Consider the following 25,528-nt stretch of genomic DNA (forward strand, 5'->3'; position numbering starts at 1 on the left):
CGATTCGTATCACTAAGGTTTTGGAATGTGGTCTTAATGGTGACTGCTGAAAGACATAGTATTGTTTCTGCCATAAGAATCTGCAGCTGTATTCTAGAAAATTAAACACACACACACACACACACACACAGCAAAAACCCTTTGCTTATATACTGTCTCATGTTGGTCTTTTTAGTTGCTGATCTTCAACATAAACACCAACATTCTCTAATTAGTAAATAGCAATGTGGGTGATGCAGAACTCAGATCTAAACCTACAGACAAGTAGACAGGTCATACATTTCATACCTAGGAAGAAAAACACACTCTCTTAATATGTTATATTTGCCTAAAATTTTATATTGTTTGGCCATAGAAAAAGAAAGAAAAAAACATAATGCCCTTTATATTATCCGAATCATTACTTTCTTTCTTCCATTGTATTTCTTCACTTAGAACGATTACCAAATCAGCCTTGAATCAAAAGGAAAACTGCTAAGCCCCCAAGGACAAACCATTCCTTCTAATCCATTTTGAAGAACATAAATGATGATACCACATTTTGAGTAGTGCCAAGGAAAGTGGGTGTTAGGGCACCTCTTTTTGAGGACCTTCTGTTTTCGGGCCATTTTAAATAAGTATCTAGTTTCATATTCCCAGCGGCCCTGTAAGGTAGTTTGTGTTAGCTTCATGGGACAGATCAGTAAACCAAGGCCTTTATGTCACTACCTATCTTCCTCCAGCTCACAGCTGCAGAGGTTGAGCAAGGTACTGCAAAGCTCCTGCACTTTGTGCCGCCTCTGCTCATGGCTGCCTCTGTGTGGTTGGTAGTGATATTGCTGATGATGACATTTCTGTTACACACAGAAAAACTTAATGTGTAGTTCCAGGGCAGTAGGTAGCATGGGAAAAGGAATTGTAAATCCTGTATAGCAAATACACAAATTCATGGCACAGGCGAGCTTCTCTCTCTTCAACTAACTGCCTTCACGCCTCATTCGTAAGGTGTGTGTCTTGGTATGTGCAGATTCATACTGTTCTGAGAGCGTAAACAACACTAAAATCAAATGTTTCTTAAATTATTTGTCATCATGCTGAGATGGGGGCGGAAATAATAGTGTAACAGCAGCCCCCTTTCCAAATGATGTTTCAAACTGTTACAATACTGAAATGTTAAGAGGAGAGTGATCATAAAGGATGGCTTGTGAAAACTACGTGAATCCCAGCCAGAAAATATTTAAAGCTAAGGGAACAGATGAGTAAATAGTTGAATTTGACCTGAGATCTTTGAAATATTTTCATTAAACTGCCGCAAGATGTACTTTTTAAAATGTAAATTCAGACTCTGACATTTGCAACCTGTACACAGAGTTTCTAATGAGCAAATAAGGTCACTTGGATGATTCACTGGAGTATGATTGCTGAAGGCAGAGAGGTTGCTATGAGTTGCTTAGTTTCCAGAAGCCTTTGAAGCATGGTTATGTAACACTCTGTGTTTATTAGAATCTATGCTTTATGCAACAAATAAAAACAGAGGGCTTAAGTTTAGCTAAATGCCATGTTCCATCAAGAATTTATATATAAAGGTTGATTTCTGGACCAAGAAAAATAGAGCATCTCAACTTTCTAGTTTTCCAGGTTATATATGTTTTGGCTTAAAAAAAAAAAAAAAAAAAGCTTAAAAAAATACAAGGTTTTCTCATAGAACATCTACAACAATCACTTTGAACAGATGCAAGCATGTTTCTTTTTCTTGTGTGTATATGTGGGCTTTTACTCTATGCTACGATTTAATGATGCTATTCTTTATGTCAAAGAGATGACCCTACTAACAATTTCATATTTAATATAGGTCCTACTTTGTTTTTATAGCTTCAAAATAGATGTGCATTTATTGCTAGGTTCACCTTCTTTAGTTTCATGATGACAGTAATACGTTTAAACATTATCTAGAGGTCTTTTTTTTATCATTTTTTATTGTTAAACATTGTCCAACAATCCCTATGATTTAATGAAAATAACAGATGCGTATCCCCCCCCTCCACTGGCAATAAAGAGCCTATGATTTAGCATCATTCTTCTACCCAGGAATTTAAGATGAATCATAAAGTAAGAAAAACATTTTGCATGATTAAAATATTGCAACTCCTATAACAGTTTTAGATTGGCTTAATATATATTCATAAGACTATAGGTGGTAATGAATAATGAGCAGGCCCTTAAAACACAAATGGTTTTAGGTGGGTTCTTTTTTCTTTACTTTTTTTCTTTTTCTTTTTTTTCTTTCTTTCTTTTTTTTTTTTTTTCTTAAATATAGGAGTACTATTTCAGGGTCTCAGTATTCTGAGATATTCAACAGCATTTCTGGGGTTTTTTTGCTTCATAGCTCGGTTGTGTGGTAATGGTCTCCTAGGCTCCAGAAATTCATCTAACAATAGCTCATTCAAGATTTCTGTCCTCCAGATCTTGACCTTTTTTGAGAAAAGAGAAATCAGAAACATTACTGTAACCGTTAAAAACAATATACACTTACGTAACAGTGGCTTTGCTAATAAGGGGGAAAATATTTGTGCCCGGGTTGATTATTTTTACCAATCTGTAAAAAGAAGTACTGGTATGTGGAAATTGACTCTGAGGTATGCGTAAGACTTAGAGTCTACCTGCACATTAGCAGTTATATATTTAGTTAAAATGTATTAGGTACCACACATAAAGCTAAGTTTCTATTGGATGGATGGTGATGAATAGAAGGATGGACGGTCAGAAGTGGATGGATGGCTGAGTGTTGGATAGATGAATGGTTGAACACATGGATGGATGGATGAGGTGCATAGATAGAGGATACAGCTACCTAATGGGAACAGAACACCTGGAGTTGTTTAAAATTAAATAATTGAAGTACAAAGATTACTAGAATTTATTGTCTTTCCCTTCAAGTAGATATTTAATTAAATGGTAGAAAGGAGAAATTGATAAAATAATAAGATGCATCATGATTTTGTACAACTCAAAATTAATACAATAAAATATATTGTCAGAATACTTGATGAACAGACTTTAATAAGAAGCTCTATCATCCATTAGAAACTTATCATATGCCTTGCAGTCTACAAGCACTTTACACTTATTATCTCATTTAGTAAACTTTTTCCTTTCCTAGCAAACAGTATTGCTTATATGGAAAAAGAAAATATTGGCCTGAAAAATTCCATATCTAACCTTTCTTTAAAAATAGTTCTTTATTTAATCAGTCCAAAATACATCACTCTCAACTATTAAAAAAAAAACAAACTGTAATTGTAGTCATCACCTTTCTTTATATCTGATGCCAGTGGTCTTTAAACAGAGCATTCTGTGTCTAAAATAAATTTCTAGTAGTGAATGTTAAATTGCTTTTTCCTTCTGGATCTCAGTAGAAATTAGCCATTTATTTATTTGTTTGTTTGTTTGTTTATTTATTTTAGTAAATATCTTCTGCCATCCTTAAAGCTGTTTAGATCTCCTGTAAGTGAGGTATTTTCATTTTCATTATTTTCTGTTAAGCTGTTCTAATTCAGAATCTCACAAGGTCAAACTGAGTAGTAGTGTTTTACTTATATGTGAAAATAGTACGTGAATACTCCAGAAGATTCTTAAAATGAAGCCATGATATAATTACTGGTTCACTGTAATTATTGAAGGGCTCCCAGGAAAAATATATGGATGCTGCAACCAAAGGGAGAGTTTGTTTCTCCAGAGTAAAGTGGAAAAAGTAGAGCTATGAACAACTGTGTTCTTGGAAACAGTGTTTTCAGTTATCACCATGTGTAAGACTCATTTCTAATCCTACTAATGTAGTATTTCTTGGCCTAATGGTGGAAAACTACCTAATTAATTCCTATTATGTCTGTGAAGTTTATTTGTGGAATTAATTGATTCTTTTTGGTTGCTATATGGTATTAATTGTGAATTAGGAAAGTATTCTTTAGATGTGATTGAGAAAAATTATTTAATTAATGTATAACTTAATGAAATACAATCATATTAGCTTCTACTGGCACACAGTAAGTGTTTCATTACAGGAACATTAAAACAGAAAATTATTTTGTCTGTAAAATTACAAAAATTACTGTAATTTTTTTCCTCCATCCATTTCTATTTGGAGATAGTCCATTATTTTCACTTGAGTGCCTTCCCTTTCAACACTCTTCCTTTCTTTCCAGCTAAGGAACACAAGAAAAATAAGTTTTTCTGATGATAGCATTCTTTTCAGATTATGAAACATTGTTTTCTTCAGTTTGTTTTCTTACTCTAACATTTTTGTTTCCCAGAGGCTCACTAGTTCTAAGTATTTCCAGTTCTTATATGTGTAAATGTTGAGAAATTTGTTCTTATTATTAGGATAGTGGTTTAATGCATGGGCTCTTCAGATGGAACAGGACGGTTTAAGCGTTCAAGTTCCCTCTCTCGCACTTGTGTTATAAAAGTAACCTCACTCTTTCTTAGTTTGCTCATCTTTAAAACACCTACTTGTAGAATTATTGTCAGAATTAAGGGAGTTAATGCATATGAAAGGCTTAATTAGCATCAGTGTCCCACTCAGACCTTAAACTCAGCACTGTTACCTGCTGTGCTCATCATTATCAGCTCTAAAAATGCCTTGGAAATTTGGTAATAAAAGAAAGGAAGGGAAAGATGGGAGGAGTAGGTACTGATCCTATCACCTATTAAGTATGTACTCTGGCCCTACCTTGTTCGGTTCTTATTCCCCAGGTCACCACCACAAGGTGATCTCTGTCCTGTCACAGTCTTGGAATTTCTTCTGCTCCTGGCTAAATCCTTCCCACGCCCTTGTGTTACTGGCTCACCTCTCTGCTTTTACCCCCTTGCTCCATCTGCTGCAGCACTTGAGTTCCCTCTCCTCTGCACCTGCTTCGACCTATCTTTTTCCCTCAGGTCCAAATCAAGTTATTTATTCTCTTTCCTTCCTTCTACTCTTCCCCTGAAGAACTCACATATGCTCATAACGTCAACCTTTCGTGGATGATCCCTAATCATCCCTCCTACGTCGATGTGTGTGCTAGTCACCGACTGTAACTTTGGGATAATGACCGTTAGGAAATACCCAGCAGCATGGAATCATGGATTTTTGAGAGGCAGCAGAACTCTAGCATGACCTGGTTCAGCCCATTGAAATTAGATAAAATCGCTTGGTTCAGAAGATATATTTTAGGACATGGTTTCCAAATTAGTATCAAAAATCAAACCTGCCTAACACTTTACATTGTGTGAGTGTTTTATTTACATTGACTCTTCTTATCATCACATCATCTCAGTGATGGGGATCAGGCAAGTATTCTTTTTTTTTTTAATTTTTTATAAACATATATTTTTATCCCCAGGGGTACAGGTCTGTGAATCACCAGGTTTACACACTTCACAGCACTCACCAAAACACATACCCTCCCCAATGTCCATAATCCCACCCCCTTCTCCCAAACCCCCTCCCCCCAGCAACCCTCAGTTTGTTTTGTGAGATTAAGAGTCAGGCATGTATTCTTATCCTCAACTTAATATGAGCACTAGAAAGATTTATAACTTTCACAGGATCATATTTCTGGTAAGTGAATAAATGTGATTTAAATCTGCTGCCTCTAATTTCAGTGTAGTTTTTCCACGTGAGCACCAGATAATTCACTTTTTTGTTGCCCTGTTGAGATGCCATTAAAGTAGGTAAAGCATGCCTCGCTAATTATTTGTAATTTTATATTTCCTTTGTGTTTCTTTGTAAGAGTTAATGGTGCCTCTGACTAAATGTCATTTCTCTGCAGTGTTATACTGTCCTAGTTTCCAACACACTTATAAACACATCAGTTTAAATGGAATATTTTTTTGAACAAATATATTCATTTTAAAAATAAATTTTTTAGGGGTGTGTGGGTGGCTCAGTCAGTTAAACATCTGACTCGATTTGGGCTCAGGTCATGATCTCAGGCTCAGGAGATGGAGGGTTGGGATCCACACTGGGTGTGGCACCTGCTTAAGATTCCCTCTCTCCTCTCTCTGCCCCTCCCCTCTCTCTCTCTGTCTCCTCCTCATACACAAATAAAGAACAAGCAGACTTTTTAAGGGTAAAGTAACTTTTTAAGGAAAAAGAGGACTACTCAAAATTTTTATTAAACCAAGATTAAACCTAAGTATATTTCAGCTTCAAGTGCTGACTGGGAAAGTGTAGATCTGAAGGACATCAGAGGATAAAAGGGTTTGGGGATGAAACATCCCATAAAACAGAGGAAAGAACACTTTACAAAGAAGTGAAAGGTAAGAGTTCTGCTTTCATCAGCTTTCTTGATAAGCTGTTGCTCATGTTCTTCCTTTAGCAGTGGAAGTTAGGACCTATATGCTGGATCCATATTATGGGGATAGCCTTACAGCACAGGAGTTCTAATTTGTTTTAGCTACACACAATAGATCTGTCTTGGACAGGTTTAGGAAGATGAACCTCCATGTAGATATATATTAGAAGTGTATAACTGTATATTTCCTTTTCTTACCTTAATTTAGAATATAGAGAATTCATCTCTGGTGATATTTTGTCTGCTGGCTGCCTTGGACAATTTATCTAAAGAATACATAGAATCCTGTCACTGTATTCAGTTAACTCTCTCATGACCATAATAGTCTCGTCCCTTTGGAATTTTAGTAATAATTCGACGGTCTAAATAAAACATTTGTGAAATAACTATAAAATAAATAATTAAATCTGCATATAATTTGGTTCAAAACCTTCCAGAAAGTTTGGATTATATAAGTCATTTCCACGTCTGGGTATCATGGCCAGAACTTTTGTGGATTTCATTTTGAATAGGACAAGCATGCACTTTGCAGAAATAACTTAGCCACTTTACTTCTTGCTTGTATTATTTCTTCCACCAACTCAGTAAGATTAAACCAATATGATTGTTTTAAAGATGATTGCCAACTACTATGTTAGATTTATTATACCCCTGGAAAATATATTTATTAGCAGTCACATATGTGGTTAAAGCTCTCGCTCATTTTTTTTTTTTTTTAGACCCTACAGGGAAATGTTTATTTTGAATCTTTTCCTTTACAATAATTAATCTAGGTAGAGTTACGATAGTTATGGGCCGGGTGCCCAGAACAGCTCGGGAATAACCGGGAGCGACGCAGCACGCATGGGCGGGTATGTGTGCCTGCGCATGCGCACTCCCGATTGCAGGCTTTTCTGTATAATTTTTCATGGGAAGCTAGCTCAGCCCATTCTCAGTTTTCTGAAACACTGAGTGGGTCCTAGAGTATTATGATTTTCTATTTGCCGTGAAACTTATAAAAAATAAAAAAGGAATATACATTAACTATACATACAAGTTATGACTTCAGATAAATGTTTACTAACAACACTAAGATAATCAGCTTTCAAATGTTTAAGATTTCAGTGTTCTCAAAATTTGCAGTCTTTCTATAGCAGATGGGGAGAGAGGGGTAGAACATATTACTCCGAGACCTATATCCTGGCCCTGCCGAACTATTTTTTATATATTTATATACACACACACACACGTATATGTATGGGTTTTGATGTTCTTTGCTTAAGTTCAATCATCTGTATAAAAAAGCTAACTGATGGGACACCTCGGTGGCTCAGTAGGTTAAGCTTCTGCCTTTGGCTCAGGTCACGATCTCAGGGTTCTGAGATGGAGCCCAACATCGTGCTCTCTGCTCAGGAGAGAGCCTGCTTCCTCCTCCTCTTTTTCTCTCTGCCTGCCTCTCTGCCTACTTGTGATCTCTGTCAAATAAATAAATAAAATACAAAAAAAAAAAAAAAAAAAAAAAAAAAAAAAACCAACCCTAACTGATGAGGTTGATAATGCAGGGTTTTTTTTTTCTGCTGACTTTAGTAACTAAGTAATCAGTCATCCACTTCAACTAACAAATACATAAAATGTCTATCTCCAGGGCTCATACCAATCAGTTATTCACTTTAACTACTGAAAACTGACAAGCATTTGTTTTACTATTGTAATTTCTCCATACTAGACACAGTGCTAAGCACTCAAAATACATTGCTTTAGTTAATCTTTACAGCAACCGTCTGATATGGGCACCTCTGTTTTAACAATGAGAAACTGAGCTGCCAGGAAGTTCAGTAACTTTCCGAGACACACAGCAATTGCCAAAATCGGTATTAGAATGCATTTGTTGGACTCCAAAGCGCATGGATGTCCCCACCATATTTTCCTGTTGTAGGCTATTTCTCCTACCCTAGTCTGTCTGTAAGACATAGCTCAGATGATACCTACTTACTGCTTATAATCGTCATTATTTTTCAAGGACTTTGAAGTTTCCAATTATCTTATCCATTTATGTATGTTTCATTGGATTCCACTGAAGACTGTATTAGAGTAAGTTAGGGAAAAGCTATTTCTTTATAGTCTAAGTCAAAATTATTTTGAGCTCAAAAGCACAATGCGTCCATAAAAAATGTTGAATCTGCATGGTCAAAACTCATTTAGATGACAAAGTATATGGTTATAAGGTGAATAAAAACCTTATTTTTTTCTTTTTCAATTCTAAATAATTGCTAATGCTTCATCAAATAATTGAATTTACAAGTTCTTTATGTAATCATTAATGGCACAGACAAAAAGCAACAGTTTTAGAGGATGGTTAGGCTAGAAGTGTGGGCATATTTTTTCATTATTATACTTTAACTGTGAGCATATTTTTCATTATTATTCTTTCTTGAATTATTGAGAAACAATGTTTTTTTTTTATTTCAAGTTATATAATCTTCTAGGACAAAGAAAATAACCTAGTTGGATTAGTCAAAGTATTCTGTAAAGTATTTAGAATAATTTTCCTGTTTGCATAGAGAAGTATGTGGTACTCAGGACTTGGTATTATCATTTAGTTTGCTATTTACTGTTATATATCATTAAGCATGCCTAAGCATAAACTAATAATTTGCATGAAAATTTATTTCAAAAAGCATAGCAATTCATTAATTAACATGGTAGATAATACTTGAGCCCCTCATCCTTTGAGTTTGTTTTATTGCTGTTCTGAATTATACAGTTTCAAAAAATTTACAGCCAAGGAAATAAACTTGAAGGAATTGTAGTTAATTGAAGAAACCTATTGTTGGTGAACCAAGCACATCCTAGAATATAGAAATATACTTCTGTTTTGTACTTAATTAAAACATGTGGTTGTCATTTAAACTTTTAATTAAGACAGTACTCACAAACTTGAATGCGAATGTAGCTTTTTACAAAAACACCAAAATATTAATGTGAACTAATAAGAGTAAAAAAAGAAAAAAATTACTCCCTTAGGGAGAAGTTGTGGTGTTTGGCGTTTATTATATCTTAAAATGCTCTTTGGTTATATTCAATAATAAATTCCCTTATTTATTTTCATATTACTCTCTGTTTTAATTTTGCTTTAGAAATATAACATTTAGGGATGTTTTAAAGCTAACGTTAAGAAGAAAAAAAAATTTAAATGGATATTTTCTTTTTTATTTTAATGGATATTTTCTACTGAAAGTAGCATAGTCATAAATGCCACATTGCCCTAAAATGGTTTTGAAAAAATAGTTATCAGAATTGCTTTTCAATGATGAATTTTTAAGTTAATGTGTATTTTTTAATTTTTTTTAAGGATTTTATTTATTTATTGGACAGACAGAGATCACAAGTAGGCGGAGAGGCAGGCAGAGAGAGAGGAGGAAGCAGGCTCCCTACTGAGCAGAGAGCCCAGCGCAGGGCTCCATCCCAGGACCCTGGGATCATGACCTGAGCCGAAGGCAGAGGCTTTAACCCACTGAGCCACCCAGGTGCCCCGAGTTAATGTGTATTGTAGATAAGAGAAGTAAATTTAGGAATGCCTAAATCAGACATGCATGCACACATACCAACACACATGCAGATTCATACAATATACAGCAACACATCACAAGAATTTGCTACTTTTGCATTTGGAAAAAGGCTAGAGAGAGCAACTAAAAGGTTTAATGTATGGCCTGGTGTATTGCCTAGGCATAATCTCCCTATATTTATATTTATGGTATACAGTTATAACTGAAGATTTTGTGGATAGTATCTGGCAATAAGTAAAATTCAACTCATGAAACATAAAAAGAGAAGGACTTTGTTAGAACATTGTGACCGGTCCTGTGCTGGAAGTTGTTTTTAACATTGTTAAAAATAGAAAATTTCCTTTGCTTTCCAGAACTTGTTCTTACTCTACCAGAAGTTTGTCCACAATTCCTTAAAGTTTCATATGGAATATTTCCTGCCTTTGATATAGATTCTTTCTTCTGGGGTCACTGAGCTCCCAGAAGTCATTTCAATCATGGTAATATGAGTGGGTTGATTAAAGAATCAGATCTGAAAATAACATAATAAATGCATATATTCTAAGATGTACATTTTTTTCACATTTAAGCTTACCTTCAATTGGGATGTGTTGTACAATGAATGGCATGGTAGTGATTTTTTTTTTCTATTTATTTAAAGAGGATATATAAAATAATTCATCTTAAAATTGATGGTGGCTTAGATGTAAAGATAGATGGTAACTTACCGTCTTTGCCATCTTTATGGTCACCCTGTGCCTAGAGAACCCCTTTCATTGTCACTCAGTTTGAAACCTCAGGGGTTGTACCTTACAATAAATTTCCTTAGCTTGATCAGCGGGAGTGAAGTGAGTTTAGTGCAGAATGATATAAATGATAGTACTTCTTACATCAAAATCCTTATACTTTGAACAGACACTTTATCAAGTGGCTGAGCAAACACAGCAGCTTTTGAAGTATTTGAAGAGCCATTGAATTTAAGAGTCTTCATGCCTTCACTCTTCTCTAATCTTATTAGTGCAGGTCTTCAGAACATGGCTCTTTCTTGGTTCAAATTTAAGGACATAGATTATGCAATAATGCTTAAAACTTCTTATCTATTTCAACCTGTTGATATATCAAATACTTAGGAAGCTCTTGAATTTAAAATGAGAAGAAATCATAATATTTTTAAATGACATTCGAATGGATAAGGACCTATTTGATCTCTTTTATAGAAAAATCTTCATAAAATAATTCCATCATTCTATCATTTTTTTCCTACTGTATTTTCCCAAATTGAGTGAGGTAAACTTTTTGGTCCAATATTTTGTATTCACCAATAAAATGACCAAATGAACCTAATGAACAAGAGTCGGTCTTGAACAAATACAATAAATGTCAGATATTCAGACTCCATAAGGAATGTTAAGAATTCAGCCTTTTAACATCAATTTTTTAAATTTAACGAGATCAGTCATTTAGATGAATATCACTTTATCTGCTTTTTAAATTTTTATTTCTCTCATGTTGTATTCATTCTGGCCTCTTTATCGTAAGAATCTCAACTTCAGAATTAAACGAGAAACTGTTTATGAAAAGATTTTGCCTGATTCCGTGTAAACTAGGTACCCAGGTATAGAGAGTAGGATCATTAGATTACATTGGACTGGTGTGTACATCCCAGCTCCACCCCTAAACCAGTTAGGTGTCTTTAGGCAGACATACTCTCCCCTTCTTCTGTTTCCCCACATTGTGCATTGGTGTCCTTACTTTTCCATCCAAAAATCTCATGGATGTATCTGTGCCTCTCCATTCATAATTTCCGAGGTTAGCCATACTACTGTCTGTGGACTTCTAAGACTCCCGGCTGTTCTCTCTGACCTGGTCTTTTCTTTGTCCATCTCATTCTACCCCTAATCTCCAGGTTAATTTTCTTGGTTGTCCTACTCTTTCTCACCAATCTTCAACATTCTGTACTTAATTACCAAAAAATCTTAACAGCCTAGCCCAGCCTTCAAAACTCTTTATAGACAGTCAATCCTACCTTTCCTCCTTGACTCTCTCTCCCACTGCATATTCCTTTCTGCTTTATTTATAGACATTCAGGTGCATGTGTTATCTCTCCTTACAGCTGTAAGTTGTAAGTAAACTAAGACCATATCTTAGTCATTTTTTTTATCTTGCACAGTGCCTTATACATTTTGTGTACTTAGTAAGTGAGTGGGGGAGTAAAGATAACTTACTTTACTTTCCTCTAATACAAAAATATAAGATATGGAATTAGACCTTCCTTGGTGAATCAGAATTGTCCTAAATGTTTCAAAGATGTATTGAGAACCTTTTATGAAAAGACATTCTGTTAAGTGTGGGGAGGTAGCTATGAATGAAAGAAAGCCTTTTAAGGTATCTTGCTAGATTTATTCTACCTGCTACAGAATTGGAAACCATATTTAAAAGAATAATTTGAAATAAGTGTAAATTGGTTCAGAGTTGTATTTTCAGAGAGATATTCTTTAGTGAAAGATGGGGGTTTACAGGGATTTTGGTGCTGTTTGGGTGCCCTGTGTATGTGTGTGTGTGTGTGTGTGTGTGCACATGAAAAAGAAGGAATAAGGGAATGCTTGAATGAGAGATCGGAAATCAGTAAATCAGTCCAGGTGCTCAAATAACCATTTTAAAATTGTTTGTTCTAAGCAGTGTCCCTAAAAGATGGGTTTTCTAATGCTCAAATAATATATGGTAGTAATTCACAATTATAACGCTCTTCCATAATCATTACTTTTTTTTTAATTTTTTATTTTTTATAAACATATATTTTTATCCCCAGGGGTACAGGTCTGTGAATCACCAGGTTTACACACTTCACAGCACTCACCAAAGCACATACCCTCCCCAGTGTCCATAATCCCACCCCCTTCTCCCAAACCTCCTCCCCCCAGCAACCCTCAGTTTGTTTTGTGAGATTAAGAGTCACTTACGGTTTGTCTCCCTCCCAATCCCATCTTGTTTCATTTATTCTTCTCCTACCCACTTAAGCCCCCATGTTGCCATTTGCGACAACATGGATGGAACTAGAGCGTATCATGCTTAGTGAAATAAGTCAAGCAGAGAAAGACAACTATCATATGATCTCCCTGATATGAAGAAGTGGTGATGCACCATAATCATTACTTTTAATCTAGTGCTTTAAGTTATTATAATTTCTGGAACTCAAGAGTTGCTTTTATATTGTATTTCCTAGGTAATGTAGACACAGGGCTAAGTAATTCCAAAAGTGTCCACAGCTGAATTTATTCTTTAAATTATAGATCAGAGAAATAGGTCCAAACTGATGTTTTAAAAATTTTCGTTATGGCTCTTTAAGCTTTTGCTTTATGACTACAAATTATATGTATTAAGTGAGTAGATTCCAACCATTTTAAGTGTGAGGATCCCTTTCAGTGTCAAAAACAAATGGATTATTTTATAACAATTGTTCTTTCAGTATTCTTGATTGAAAAAATATATAGACAAAACCTTACTCTAAATCTTGTGATTTTTGAAATGAATCTGCATTTTATTAATCAAAAAAGATGAACATAATTTAAAATACAGGATCAGATGTGTATAATAACATAACTTAGGCTTCAGACAATGCCTAATGCAAATATAGATTCCCAGTCCTTTGTAATAACACAATTACTCATTCAGTGAAATCTTTTTAATAACACAGCTGCCAGTGAATATCAACCCAAAGGTTGGGAAATTTTGATGAGATATTTGCTTTCTTCAGACACTACTACCAATTATCTGTGATCTTAACTATTAATTTAATAATTGATACTCTATTTCAGAAGTTTTTAAAGTATTCAAGGACATCAGTCTCTAAATTGTCCTCATTTTTGTTCTTGTTTTTGCTTTTTGAAGATTTGTACAAGCACTTAATGAACTAGGATGAAGAACAAAAGCTATCTTTAGTTGTACTAGTTCCCTTCATTCCACAAGGCTTCGTTTCTTTACGGTGTCCCCAGTTATTTATTTTCACTACCTGTGTTTTGCCATTAAATGATTTCAAATGCTCAAGTCATTTTCAGCTATACTGAGTGACTTTAGAATCTGCCTGTGTCCAGTAGTCATCTTTTGAATCTCAATCAATCTTTCTCTCTGTCTCTTTCTTGTTAAACACTAACATTCTGATTATCAGTTTGAATTTGAGTCAAAGCAGACGGACCTAGATTGAATGAAATGGAGCCATCCCCCCCACACACCAAAAGTTCCTTTAGCAAGTTTGACTGTATCTGTTACCCAGAGAGAGGTTACCTGGGCATGAAAATGATGGTTATTGTTGGTCACCACATCTACTTTTAACGTGATACTTTTTAATGAAAATATACAAGCACTTCTGAATTAAGGGTTTGTATACCAGAGAAAGAAAACACAAAGCACTTAATCTCTTTGTATCCCTCCTTAGGCTAGAAGAAAGTTAAGATTTCCATTTCTACTGATGTATGTTTACTTAAGGAATTTTGTATTGTCATGTCTAGACATTTAGACCATAATAAACTTGAACATAATAGCCATAGCTTTTATTTTATTGTAAATACAGTAATAAAATATATCTCATAATTCACCCAAAAAACTGGATGGTAAATTATAGCAGACCTTATGAATGCAACATGAATCTGTGTGTAACATGAATAGACAGTATGTTTTCATGATCTTGTTTGTTAGTAGCAGAAGGAGACCTGCTTAGGTCTGCACACTTCAGACATACATGGACACTTGGTTCACTTCTGTGTTCCTCACTTTGATAACCAGGATCTAGAAAACTCGAATGAAGTTGGAGTTGGGGAAGGAGTAAAAAGCCATTTCAAATGAGAAATTCTTAAAGGTCTCGGGATTACTTTTAGCATATATTTAGTAATAGATGTAGAGGACACTGGGAGATAGCATAACTATTATTAAATATATGAAAGGTTACTATATTTTGAATTTTCCTTTATAGCTTTTCCAGGTTGAAAAGTCCCAAGAAGTCAAATTTCTGCTCACTACAGAGGTGAATTTCTAATGAACAGAATGGGTTGTAGTAAGAGAAAAGTAAATTCTCTGTTAATAGGTATAGTCGGTCCTAGGTTGGATGATCATGTGATAATCTGTGATAGGATAACAAGGACCCATGAGTATGTGGACCAGAGTCTCTAATACCCCCTTTCAAACATGAGTATCTCTGAAATATTCGAAAAGAAATGGGTGTATAACACAAATCAGGATTTAACAGTGTTCAGAATACTCCCTTTTAAGTTACTATCTCAGAAGATATTTTATAATGTCTCATTTCACTCCTGAACCGTTAAGAGCTATTCCTTAAGAGCTATACATTCAAAATTGTGCTGGATACAGATGCAGCTGAATATGGAGGACATCAGAGATTGGACCACAATACTGATTTTTTTTCTGAAGATTTTAAACATAATGAGCGTCCCTGTTCTCTTTTGGTAAGTAAGGTCTTTAAGATCTATTCATTGCATATTAATTTAATGCTTTATTTTTAAAGCGGCGTTTTTGTCCAAAGAAACAACTTTGTGTAAGTGGCATGTAAAAAAACGAAACGAAACAAAAAAACAAACGGGGTGGGGTTGATAGAAAAGAAGTGAGCTGAAATATTCAGAGGCGGTGTGTGTGGTGCTGGGCTGAATTTGCTTTTGGAAAACTGATAGTAACAGGTATTTGGTGGACAATTGGGAAAGTTTGTCTATCACTAGGAATAAAAAATATTCCTTAAAAAATAAGGAGAAGGCATATTTTTCTATTTTTATGCAACACTTTATTTCCCTTCTGTTCTTGCTTTCTGTATAATCTTTTACATCCAGCAGATTTCTACATTATTGACTGTCTAATGAAGTTTAATTTAAAACACCTTAAGAGGGTCTATAAAAATCTATTGCTATTCTTTCCTGCAGTCAAAGACTGAATTCATTCTACTTACAGAATTTTCTGATTTCCTCATATCACTGAGAAAAACATTAAATCATATAACTAATTTTTACTCTGTGTTAATACGTACAAAAGGATATTGCTTTAAACTATAAGGCTTCAATTCTTTTTTTTAAATTCTTCTTTTTTTTTTAAGGTTTTTTTATTTATTTATCTGACAGAGATCACAGGTAGGCAGAGAGGCAGGCAGAGAGAGAGGAGGAAGCAGGCTCCCCGCTGAGCAGACAGCCCGATGCAGGGCTCCATCCCAGGACCCTGAGATCATGACCTGAGCCGAAGGCAAAGGCCTTAACCAACTGAGCCACTCAGGCACCCAAGGCTTCAATTCTTTTAAAACTGTAGGATCTAGAAACTCTCCAGATTTAGAGGAAGTCTTGTTTACTTTATGTCCAGATAGTAAGCTCAGATCCATTTATCTACGTTATTTTTTTTTCCTTTTCCTGACTAGTCCTATACCCGCCCCCACTGGCCCTCCCTCCCTCTCATTCACACTCTCATTTTCTCATCATCTTCCTCTTCCATCACTCCACTTCCCATGCACATTTTTTTCATCATGGGAGGTCTTAGATGAAGATTTGGTTCACTTTTATGAGGTCAGAATGTATCTAATAAATGTATAGATAGTTTTATCACAGCTGTTAAATTCTCTCTTTTCCAAAAATGTAAGTGTAAGTCAAAGGGGAGAATCTGTAAGGGACGCCTGGTTCCCCCATTTTTCTACCATATTCCCACCTTTAAAGTGGTGCAAGTGTATCACTTTGTAAATCACCCTATTGCCTATGGAATCAGCTTTCCCAAGACAGTGGCATAAAATAAGTGAGAAGAGCAGAGATAAGCAGGATTGAGTTGTGGATTATAGGCTCTGAGGAAAGTGTCATGGCCACAGGAGACGTGAGGGTTATTCTAACAGTATGTGTGTGTATATACGTGGTGATAATAATGACATATGTTTATGTAGCTTTAGATACAGATGTAAATACATATGCATTATTAAGAGGGTGGCCTGGGTGGCTCAGTGGGTTAAACCTTCTGCCTTTGGCTCAGGTCATGATCCCAGGGTCCTGGGATCAAGCCCCACATCAGGCTCTCTGTTCAGCAGGGAGCCTGCTTCCCCCACTCCTCTCTCTCTCCCTGCCTGCCTCTCTGCCTACTTGTTAATCTCTGTCAAATAAATAAATAAAATCTTTTAAAAAAATAAAATGATTAAGAGGGCTATCAGATTTTATCCACAAAGAATAATTGTTGTAGTTTGTCGGAACATTAAGTTTTGCCATGTAAAGTTGATAAGAATAGTTTCTAAAATGAATCTTATTTTTTTAATATTGTTTGAGAGAGAAAGAGAACACACAAGTAGGGGTGAGGGGCAGAGACAGGGTAGAGAGAATCTCAAGCTAACTCTGCACTGAGTGGGGAGCCCGAACCGGGCTAAGTCTCGCAACTCTGAGATCATGACCTGAGCTGAAATCAAGAGTCAGACACTCTCCGAACTGAGCCACCCAGGCGCCCCCTGAAATGAATTTTAAAAATTATCTTAGGAGACACCTGGGTATCTCAGTCAGTTAAGCATTGACTCTTGATTCTGGCTCAGGTCATGATCTCGGGTCCTGAAATTGAACCCTGTGTCCAGTTCCATGCTCAGTCCAGCTCCCACTCTCTATCTCTCCCTCTCCCTGCTTGTGTGCTCTGTTTCTCTAAATGAAAACATAAAATCTTTTTTAAAAAATTATCTTAAAGTTCTGCAATAACCCCTGAGAGATTAAGGAGACCATTCAGCTTGCAAGGAATGGAAAGGAATTTGGAAGAGTCAGGCAACATTTTTATGTAGCAAACTTCCTAAAGCTTCATGTGTCCAGTGAGGATTCTCTGTTAGGTAGAGAGGCCTGGTAGAGCATTGAAAAGACCACAGAATGTTGTGGCAGCGAACCTGGGATCGAGCCCCCGTCTGCCATTGACTAGCTCTAGGAAACTGAGTTCTCACCTTTTCTGCACTGCATTTTCCATCGTCTATAATGAGGATTAGTATAGGATACTCTCCACAGCAACAGATTCTTATGACGCATGAACTCATTAACTTGGCCAAGTTTTTTTGGAAACCGCAAAAAGCTATTTCACATGTACTTTAAAGGTATTGTTATGGCTATTCAGTTCTTTTTTAGGTATGTTAAGCACATCAGGATACTAGGTGCTTTGAGGACACATAGTTAAGAAAAACTTCTTCTAATTTGGGGGAAGTTAATAATCTTACGCCAAGGGCTCACCCTCTATGGGGATGGGCAGAAAATATCTTGCTATGCTTTCAGTTCTTGTAAAAATAAGAAGATTCTGGGCGCCTGGGTGGCTCAGTGGGTTAAGCCGCTGCCTTCGGCTCAGGTCATGATCTCAGGGTCCTGGGATCGAGTCCCGCATCGGGCTTTCTGCTCAGCAGGGAGCCTGCTTCCCTCTCTCTCTCTCTCTCTGCCTGCTTCTCCATCTACTTGTGATTTCTCTCTGTCAAATAAATAAATAAAATCTTTAAAAAAAAATAAGAAGATTCTATCATAATTAGAACAAGCCAACTCACAGTGGCAGCAACAGTCAGGAGATTATTTTGCAAGTACTAATTGAATTTATCTTGCAAATAAGGAATGCACAGATAGAAATTAGCAGGTGGAGTGGAGAGCAGCACATGAGCGTTGGTAACAGGTAGAGGAATACCACGCTGCAAGCACATGAGAGACAGAACATAGCTTAGCCCCTGCCTGTATTAGAATTCTGATCCAACTGGGTCAAAAAGGTAATGATTAGCTCTGTCTTCCCAACGGCAGCATCTTGTTTCAGTAACTTAAGGTGCTTCAGGAAACACTCATTTAAATGTCTTCAGGCTCCAGGTGAAATGATCACTGGTTTTAATATAGGAATAAGAGAGCCCAAATAGACCGGAAAGTCCAATAAAACATGTTCCTTCTTGCCAGAGTTATCCTTTGAAGAGCCAGAAGGGAAAAAAAACACATTAAAAAACAAACCTGTTCTAAGAATGCCTCATTATAATGGGACTCTATTAAACTAGGTCATATGTGCTGGGATCTGATCAGGGTTCTTGAAATGACTGCAGGCGCTCTAGGTCTCATTCCGCCACCAGCGAGAGATCACTCTTGCCTCCCACATGGCTGGAATAAAGGGGAGAAGAAAGGCTTCTTTCCTTCTCCATAAAATTTCTGCCCATCTTAATAAGGACACAGTATTTACCAAAGCTTAATTTGCAAGCTCAATAATCCAAAGGATTTGCTGAATAAGTGTCAAATCTGCTTTCAAAGATAGTAACAAATAGTGCTTGAAGGAATCTTAAAATAGCCACGCAAGCTGCTGATGCAGGTAGCATTCCAGCACCTTCCCTATTATGAACTCTACCAGTTGACGCTGGGAAGCCCAGCGAGAACCGGGTGTGCGCTACCGTTGACACACCTTTGCTAAGGTCAGAGTCGCCCGCAAATGCCAAGAAGCGATGGGAAAGAATTTCTCCATTCTCCTTTACTGGCAATTATCAGAAACTACCCTTTAGCACACTCATTTCCCTACATCTTGGTTTTGTTTTGTTTTTTAAAGATTTTGTTTATTTGACAAAGAGAGACACAGTGAGAGAGGGAACACAAGCAGGGGGAATGGGAGAGGGAGAACCAGCCTTCCAGCTGAGCAGGGAGCCTGATGCGGGGCTCGATCCCAGAATCCTCGGATCATGACCTGAGACAAAGGCAGCCGCTTAACGTGTGAGCCACCCAGACAATCCTCTATTTGTGTCTCTGATAGAGGAACTTATATGAACCTATATGTTACTTACATGTTGGTCAGTGCACTGGAAGCAGGGAGGCTTACTTTCCCTTCTCTAGTTCATAAACTCAAATTCCCTGGCACAAATGGAAGAACAGATTATAGCACCTGTAATGAGAATTAGTTTCCTTTATGGTAACTCAAGTAGTCTCAAGAGTGAAATATGAATAAGGCAGTAATTTCAGCATTTATTACTTTCCCAGTTGGGCTCCTCATCACTAAGAAGTAGATCTGTTGATGCGATTTAAAAAAAAAAAAAAAGAAGAAGAAGAAGAAGAAGTAGATCTGTTTATTCTTATTCTAAATTTGGGAATTCAAAAGCAGACTTTTGGTTTAAATACGGAATTTGGCATAGGTGTATCTTTATTGTAGTGGAAATACAATTTAGCAGTTGGGATAATGTGTTTTGCTCTATCCCAAATCATGAACATGTTTAGGTTTTTCAGATAAGAAAAAAAGTCAAACAATTCTTAAAGCTTATTCTTTTTTAATATTTCTAAATCAGATAATATAGATTTCTATATAGAAATATTAGTATCACTTTTCTCTTAGCCTAACATGAAATAATGAATTAGAATAAGATTTATTTTTTCTCAGAAAATACTTTATGAACTAAAACACATATGTGAAAATTAGAATTATTTTATATATCAAACTTATTTTTCAAAATAATTTGTAATTCTTTTATGACAAATGTGTGTATGAAGACTATGAAAAGTCTAATGCCCTGTTCATCAAATGATGTTATCACCCTTCAATTATGTGCTATTGCTAAATTTAGCAATTTCTAAGGAAATTTAAAAATTAAGGGATTTTCTACTTAAAAGTTATTTTAAAATTTTCTGTTTTCAAATTTTTGACACCCTGTCTTCAAAAATTGTATAATTAATTTTTGCAACTCAGTTATCCTCGAAGAACATAAAACTTTGCCTGGATGCCATAATATAATAGATTATTGTGTGCTGTGGGTTTTTTTGTTTCTGGGTTTTTTTAGTCATGTTAGTTCAACATAGTGATTAAGTCATTAGGGTAGTCAAAATAACTAGGTATATTAGCATGCATTTTGCCTCTCTTAAAAAGTGAATTGGATTATACTGTGGCATTCTGATTCCTTCTGAAGTGCTGACTATAAATTTAGCTAGAAAATACTAAATTCATGACCATACATTACATTGTCTTATATGTTCTTAATGTGCTCCTAACCCCAAAGTCTTTAGGGCTCAATGGCTAACACATGGGCATGGCATATATGTCGATCAGCATATATTACCTGTAACGTACTAAACACTTTTTCTGTACATACACTTAAATATAAATTGTTTATATTTAAATATGCTTAAACATTTTCATGTTTAAACCTACTCAAATTATGTTCATATTTCTTTTCACTTGCTGTATGAATCAAAACTATTTTTAGAATTCAAATTATAAAATGAGTGTTACAGAGCCAATACTTAGCACTAAATTATAGAGCCCCCAACCTGTTCGTGTCTGTGATTGTCTCATCACAAGGATTAGTTCTGATTATCTTAAATCCTTTAGTATAATTGGTAGTCATTTCCTAACCACTAAGAAAATTGATTTACAGACTCAGAACCCTAATAAAGAAAAAAACTCAAAATTCCATAAATAGCCAGAGTTAAGAAAAATCACTTGCTTGGGGAAATTCTTTCATGTTGCCTATACTGCAAGGGCTCAAGAGCAACATAAACACATTCTAGTAATTAACACTGCAGTGAAAAATATAATTACACAATATTCTACTCTAATGATACTCTACAATTATAAACTGAAGGTTTTTTGAGCAGATAGTATTAAGAGGTCTCTAAGTGTGACTGGAATTGGCCTCATAAAACTCCTTACATAAAATGACCAGCATCATTTAGTAAGAGTTCTTGGAGCATTTTTGAACCATTGAATGCCAAAAGAGGAAACTCAACGCATATATTGCAAGCCTTGAACTTCTCGTCCTTCCTTTTGTTATACTCTTACATTTGGGTTGGCTAAAATACCAAGAGATCACAGAAAGGAAGAGTCTTTCTAAATTATAGGTTTATAGTTTTCATTTGTATTTCATTAATGAAATAGTTATGAGGTTATGAATCAAACAGAGTAGGTGCCAGAACTCTGTAGGATTCAAACAGAAGATTGATGTGACCTGTCCTGCCAGATCACTGTGCCACACTGAGCAGAGATCTGTCAGTATTTGTTTAGGTCCGACTTGTTTGTTTTATTAGATCTGTCTGCAGAGCCTTGAACTTACCAGAATCCTTTTATATGCATATAAGACCATACCTAAAATTAGAGAAATGTTTTTAATGTAAAGGGAACTGAAATTCTTTTATCTAGTCATTGGTACTACTGAAAAATTTAGATTGATCTTCAGTTCTAAAGTGCTTACAAGAATTCAGAATCATTCTATTATAACCTGCTGCCCCAGTGATTAGTTAAACCTAGTTTTTGTGATTCCCCAAACTATACACACAGAACAGAGTAAGTATATGGCAAACTCCTTTGAAAGGGCAGAACACTGTCTCCTGACTCCTGCCTGTTTTGATGAGAATGGAGAGAGAATTGGTTGAACCTGTAAATAATAGGAAAAATAGAGGGAAACAGGTTATGGCATTGACATAAAGGGTTTCCCCACACGTAATGATGGCAAGGGCATACTATTTATCTTTTGGAAGTACTAGACGCAAATCGAACTGTGAGACATTGAGCTACCCAGTGACTGTTAGCATTTGTGAAATTATGATGATGATCATTTTTGAAAATCACTATTAATTGAAGATTAGAAAAACTCTTCTCTAGTTACTACATTCATAATATAACTTTCTTTTTAAAATGCCATCACTTTACAACCACTTTAATCTTTATTGTTCAAAACTAACCAACTAGATTAGTATATCTGATTTTTTTTTTTTTTTTAGAATTATAAGAGTTCTTTATGACAAAAACCTTAAGGGAAAACATTGTGTTCATTTGAAGAGTCGAGATGTATTGGACATCCAATAGTTTCATTCAGTGAAAACCAGCTGTTCTGTTCCTTTATTTTTTTTTTTCTTAAGCCGTGCCTGCTTTGCATCTTACATTCAAAAAAGCTTTTTTTTTTTACATTCAAAAAAGCTTTTTTTCTTTCTTTCTTTTACCTATCAGCCAGACTTTTACTTAAAGATAAAATGTCTGAAATAATAAAATATTCAAAGTGTCAAAAATGGAGAGATATTGTCACAATGATGCCCACAGTCTAATATTATTTTTACTGTTTCTTAACAGTAAATATATGTAAAATAGCACATAGATAAATATCAAGCAGTTCAGTTCACTTCTCAATTTGGTAAAAAGTATTTCAGATATGTCTACCAAAGAATATCTTGTGATATATGCACACATTGGGCCCACTTTTATTTATTCTTTTATTCATTGTTTATTATTTTATTTTGTCATCAATGGCACCTACTTTGTCCACTGGCACCTATGAAGAGTTAGAAATGTGAAGACTTTGGGCTTCTACCCTTATAAAATTCATAGTCTGCTGGGGAGGACATATCATAAACTTGAAAAAAAAAATCGCAAATTGTGTTAGATGTTCAGAAAGAAATAAAAATCCCTTTGACCTAAGAACTTGGGTTCACCTCTCATCTCTGCCACTTACTAAGTGTGTGACCTTGGGAAAATTATTTAGCTGCCCCTTGCCTCCATTCCCTCATCGGAAAGATGGAGGTAATCGCAGTGCTGCCTCACAGGGTTGTCCTGAGGATTGAATGAACTAGGACCAGAAAGACGTGGAGATCCTCCCTGATGGAGGGCACAGACTGAGCGCTTAGTAGCTATTAGCTGCGATTATCGTGTGGCGTCCTCACCATACAGAAGGGAGATCAGGGACCCAGAGAGGCAAAGCAACACAGCCTAGGTTGCCCAGATTTAAAAAAAAAAAAAAAACAAAAAAACCACAAAGAAAAAAGAAGACAAAGGAAACAAACAAAAATGCATCAGTCATAGAAAACGGAAGTGGAAAAGCTATGCTATCTAACGTTGTCAAAAGACACCCCGCTGTGGAGCTGGAACTTTCTAAAATGCAAGAGATAAGGAACTAGCAAGATCAAGAGTATTCTGAGCAGGGACCCAGCGAAGGGAGGAAACCCCGCCCCCCCCGTGGGAGGAGCCTGGTGTGGGCGGGAGGGGAGACTCGTGCCACCCGGAGCTGAGAAGGGAGATGGACTGTCTCGCAGGCAGGAGCCGAGTCAGGACCCTGCAGGGCTTGGAGAGGATGCGTACTGCGTTTTCAATGCAGGGGCGAGCTTTGGGGCTGGTTTAAGTTGGGGAGGGGCCTAAATACCCTTAGGATCCCTTATATTACCTTTCAAGTTTATTTCTTAAAAATGACAGGAGACAAAACGGGATGACAAATAAGAGTCTTGGTGTCGAGCGGTGTTCTGTATATTACTTTTATTCACCTGAGTGGAATAACATGGTAACCTCAGGGCAGCCTTCCTGTACCACCGGAGAGTGCCTCGTCAGCAGCGCGTGTCCTTCGGAGCCCGCGCGTCGGCGGGACGTCGGGTTTTGTAAAGCGTGTGGCGCCCTCTAGTGGGGGCTGCTTCGAAGGCGTCTCGCTCAGGTCCCGGGACTGCTGAACCGCGGAAGCGTCTCGGGGAGTCCGCCCCAGTGGAAAGAGACCTGAGAAGGCAGCGTGTCCCTTTGACCTAATGTCACCGTATTCGGTATTTCCTTCAGTGGCACTGACATGATTGTGTTGGCGCAGGTGTACATTCCCAGCCGAGTGGGCCTCGTCCTTCAGAATGCGGATATGCCCCACTGAAGAGACGGAGTCGCAGCTTCCCCAGAAGCCCCGTGCGCCCTGCTTCCCTGTCCGCCCAGTCGCAGCGCTGGTCCTGTGTCCGCCGGCCGAGCACGGCTGTCGGTGTCCAGACGACACACCCATCAGACGTCGGAAATGGAATATTGGCTTATGCAAATGGACGTCAGACTTTGGCTAGAGGGGGCGCATGTGTTTGAAATTTCAAGGATCCTAGACTCTATTTTTCTAGGCATCCGAGCAGCGAGGATTCTCAGATGAAGTGTTCTGTGTGATGCCTTTAAACGACTTTTCTTTCTAGGCCAATATTTGATCCTTAACGTTCACCTATGAATCGTGTGTCATGGGTGATTATTTCTGTTGAATGTAGACAGTATTTTTTTAAGAAGACTATCGGGGGACTTTATTTGTTCTAAGTATATCTTGGTTTAATATATAAAGCACCAAGGTTGTTACTATGTTTTTTTTTTTTTTTCACATTGTGTTTAGAAATACTGTAATAAGTATGTAGTAATGTAGTAATGATATAAAATCAAGAGTTGGATCAGAGATAATATAAGACCATTATACACTTGTCCATGCTTCATTTTGCCTAAGTTTTATCTTGTGACCTCTGCTTCATTTAGTATCTTGGTGGATGCTGATATCTCCGTCTTTCTGAAGACCTGAATTAGGAATTGTAACATTTCAGAAAATGTCTTTTATTGTTAATCAATAAAAAATAAAAAAAAATTTAAAAACTGCAAAATTGCCTTTGCTAATATTTACTTTGCTGGACTACCATTGGGATTGATTTAGAATGAATGTTAAAATGCTTCTCTTACCTCTCATACCCTCCCCACATATATGCACACATGCACAATTGGCCAAACACAGGGGTTAATAATAGTTTTTCTTTAGGTACTATTTTGTAATGTAAGATTATATTGACTAACTCAGGTATCCAAGCTACTCTGCAGCTGTAAACCTGAACACTTTCAGACGTTGAATTAACTATCTCAACTCAGTGGGATACTCAGTCATGAAATTGCCAGTCAATTCATTAAATAGTAGGCCATGGGTCTAAAATCAGTGACACATAATTCACTCATAACTGAGAAATTGTGATG

General features: G+C 36.4%; 1 protein-coding gene across 1 annotated transcript in view; it reads left to right on the forward strand.

Annotated features, from left to right (window-relative positions):
• The window catches only part of GBE1 (1,4-alpha-glucan branching enzyme 1), a 278,156-nt gene extending 252,989 nt beyond the window's left edge, over positions 1 to 25,167 (forward strand). Inside the window, exons 15-16 of the mRNA XM_059164440.1 lie at positions 15,180 to 15,297; positions 24,366 to 25,167. Of these exons, the coding sequence (XP_059020423.1) occupies positions 15,180 to 15,297; positions 24,366 to 24,422 (175 nt within the window). The 3' untranslated portion in view covers positions 24,423 to 25,167. The remainder of the gene's footprint in view (positions 1 to 15,179; positions 15,298 to 24,365) is intronic.
• The last annotated feature ends 361 nt before the right edge of the window (positions 25,168 to 25,528 follow it).

The sequence above is a fragment of the Mustela lutreola genome, chromosome 2 (assembly GCF_030435805.1).
Source record: "Mustela lutreola isolate mMusLut2 chromosome 2, mMusLut2.pri, whole genome shotgun sequence".
In the NCBI taxonomy this organism is placed as follows: Eukaryota; Metazoa; Chordata; class Mammalia; order Carnivora; family Mustelidae; genus Mustela; species Mustela lutreola.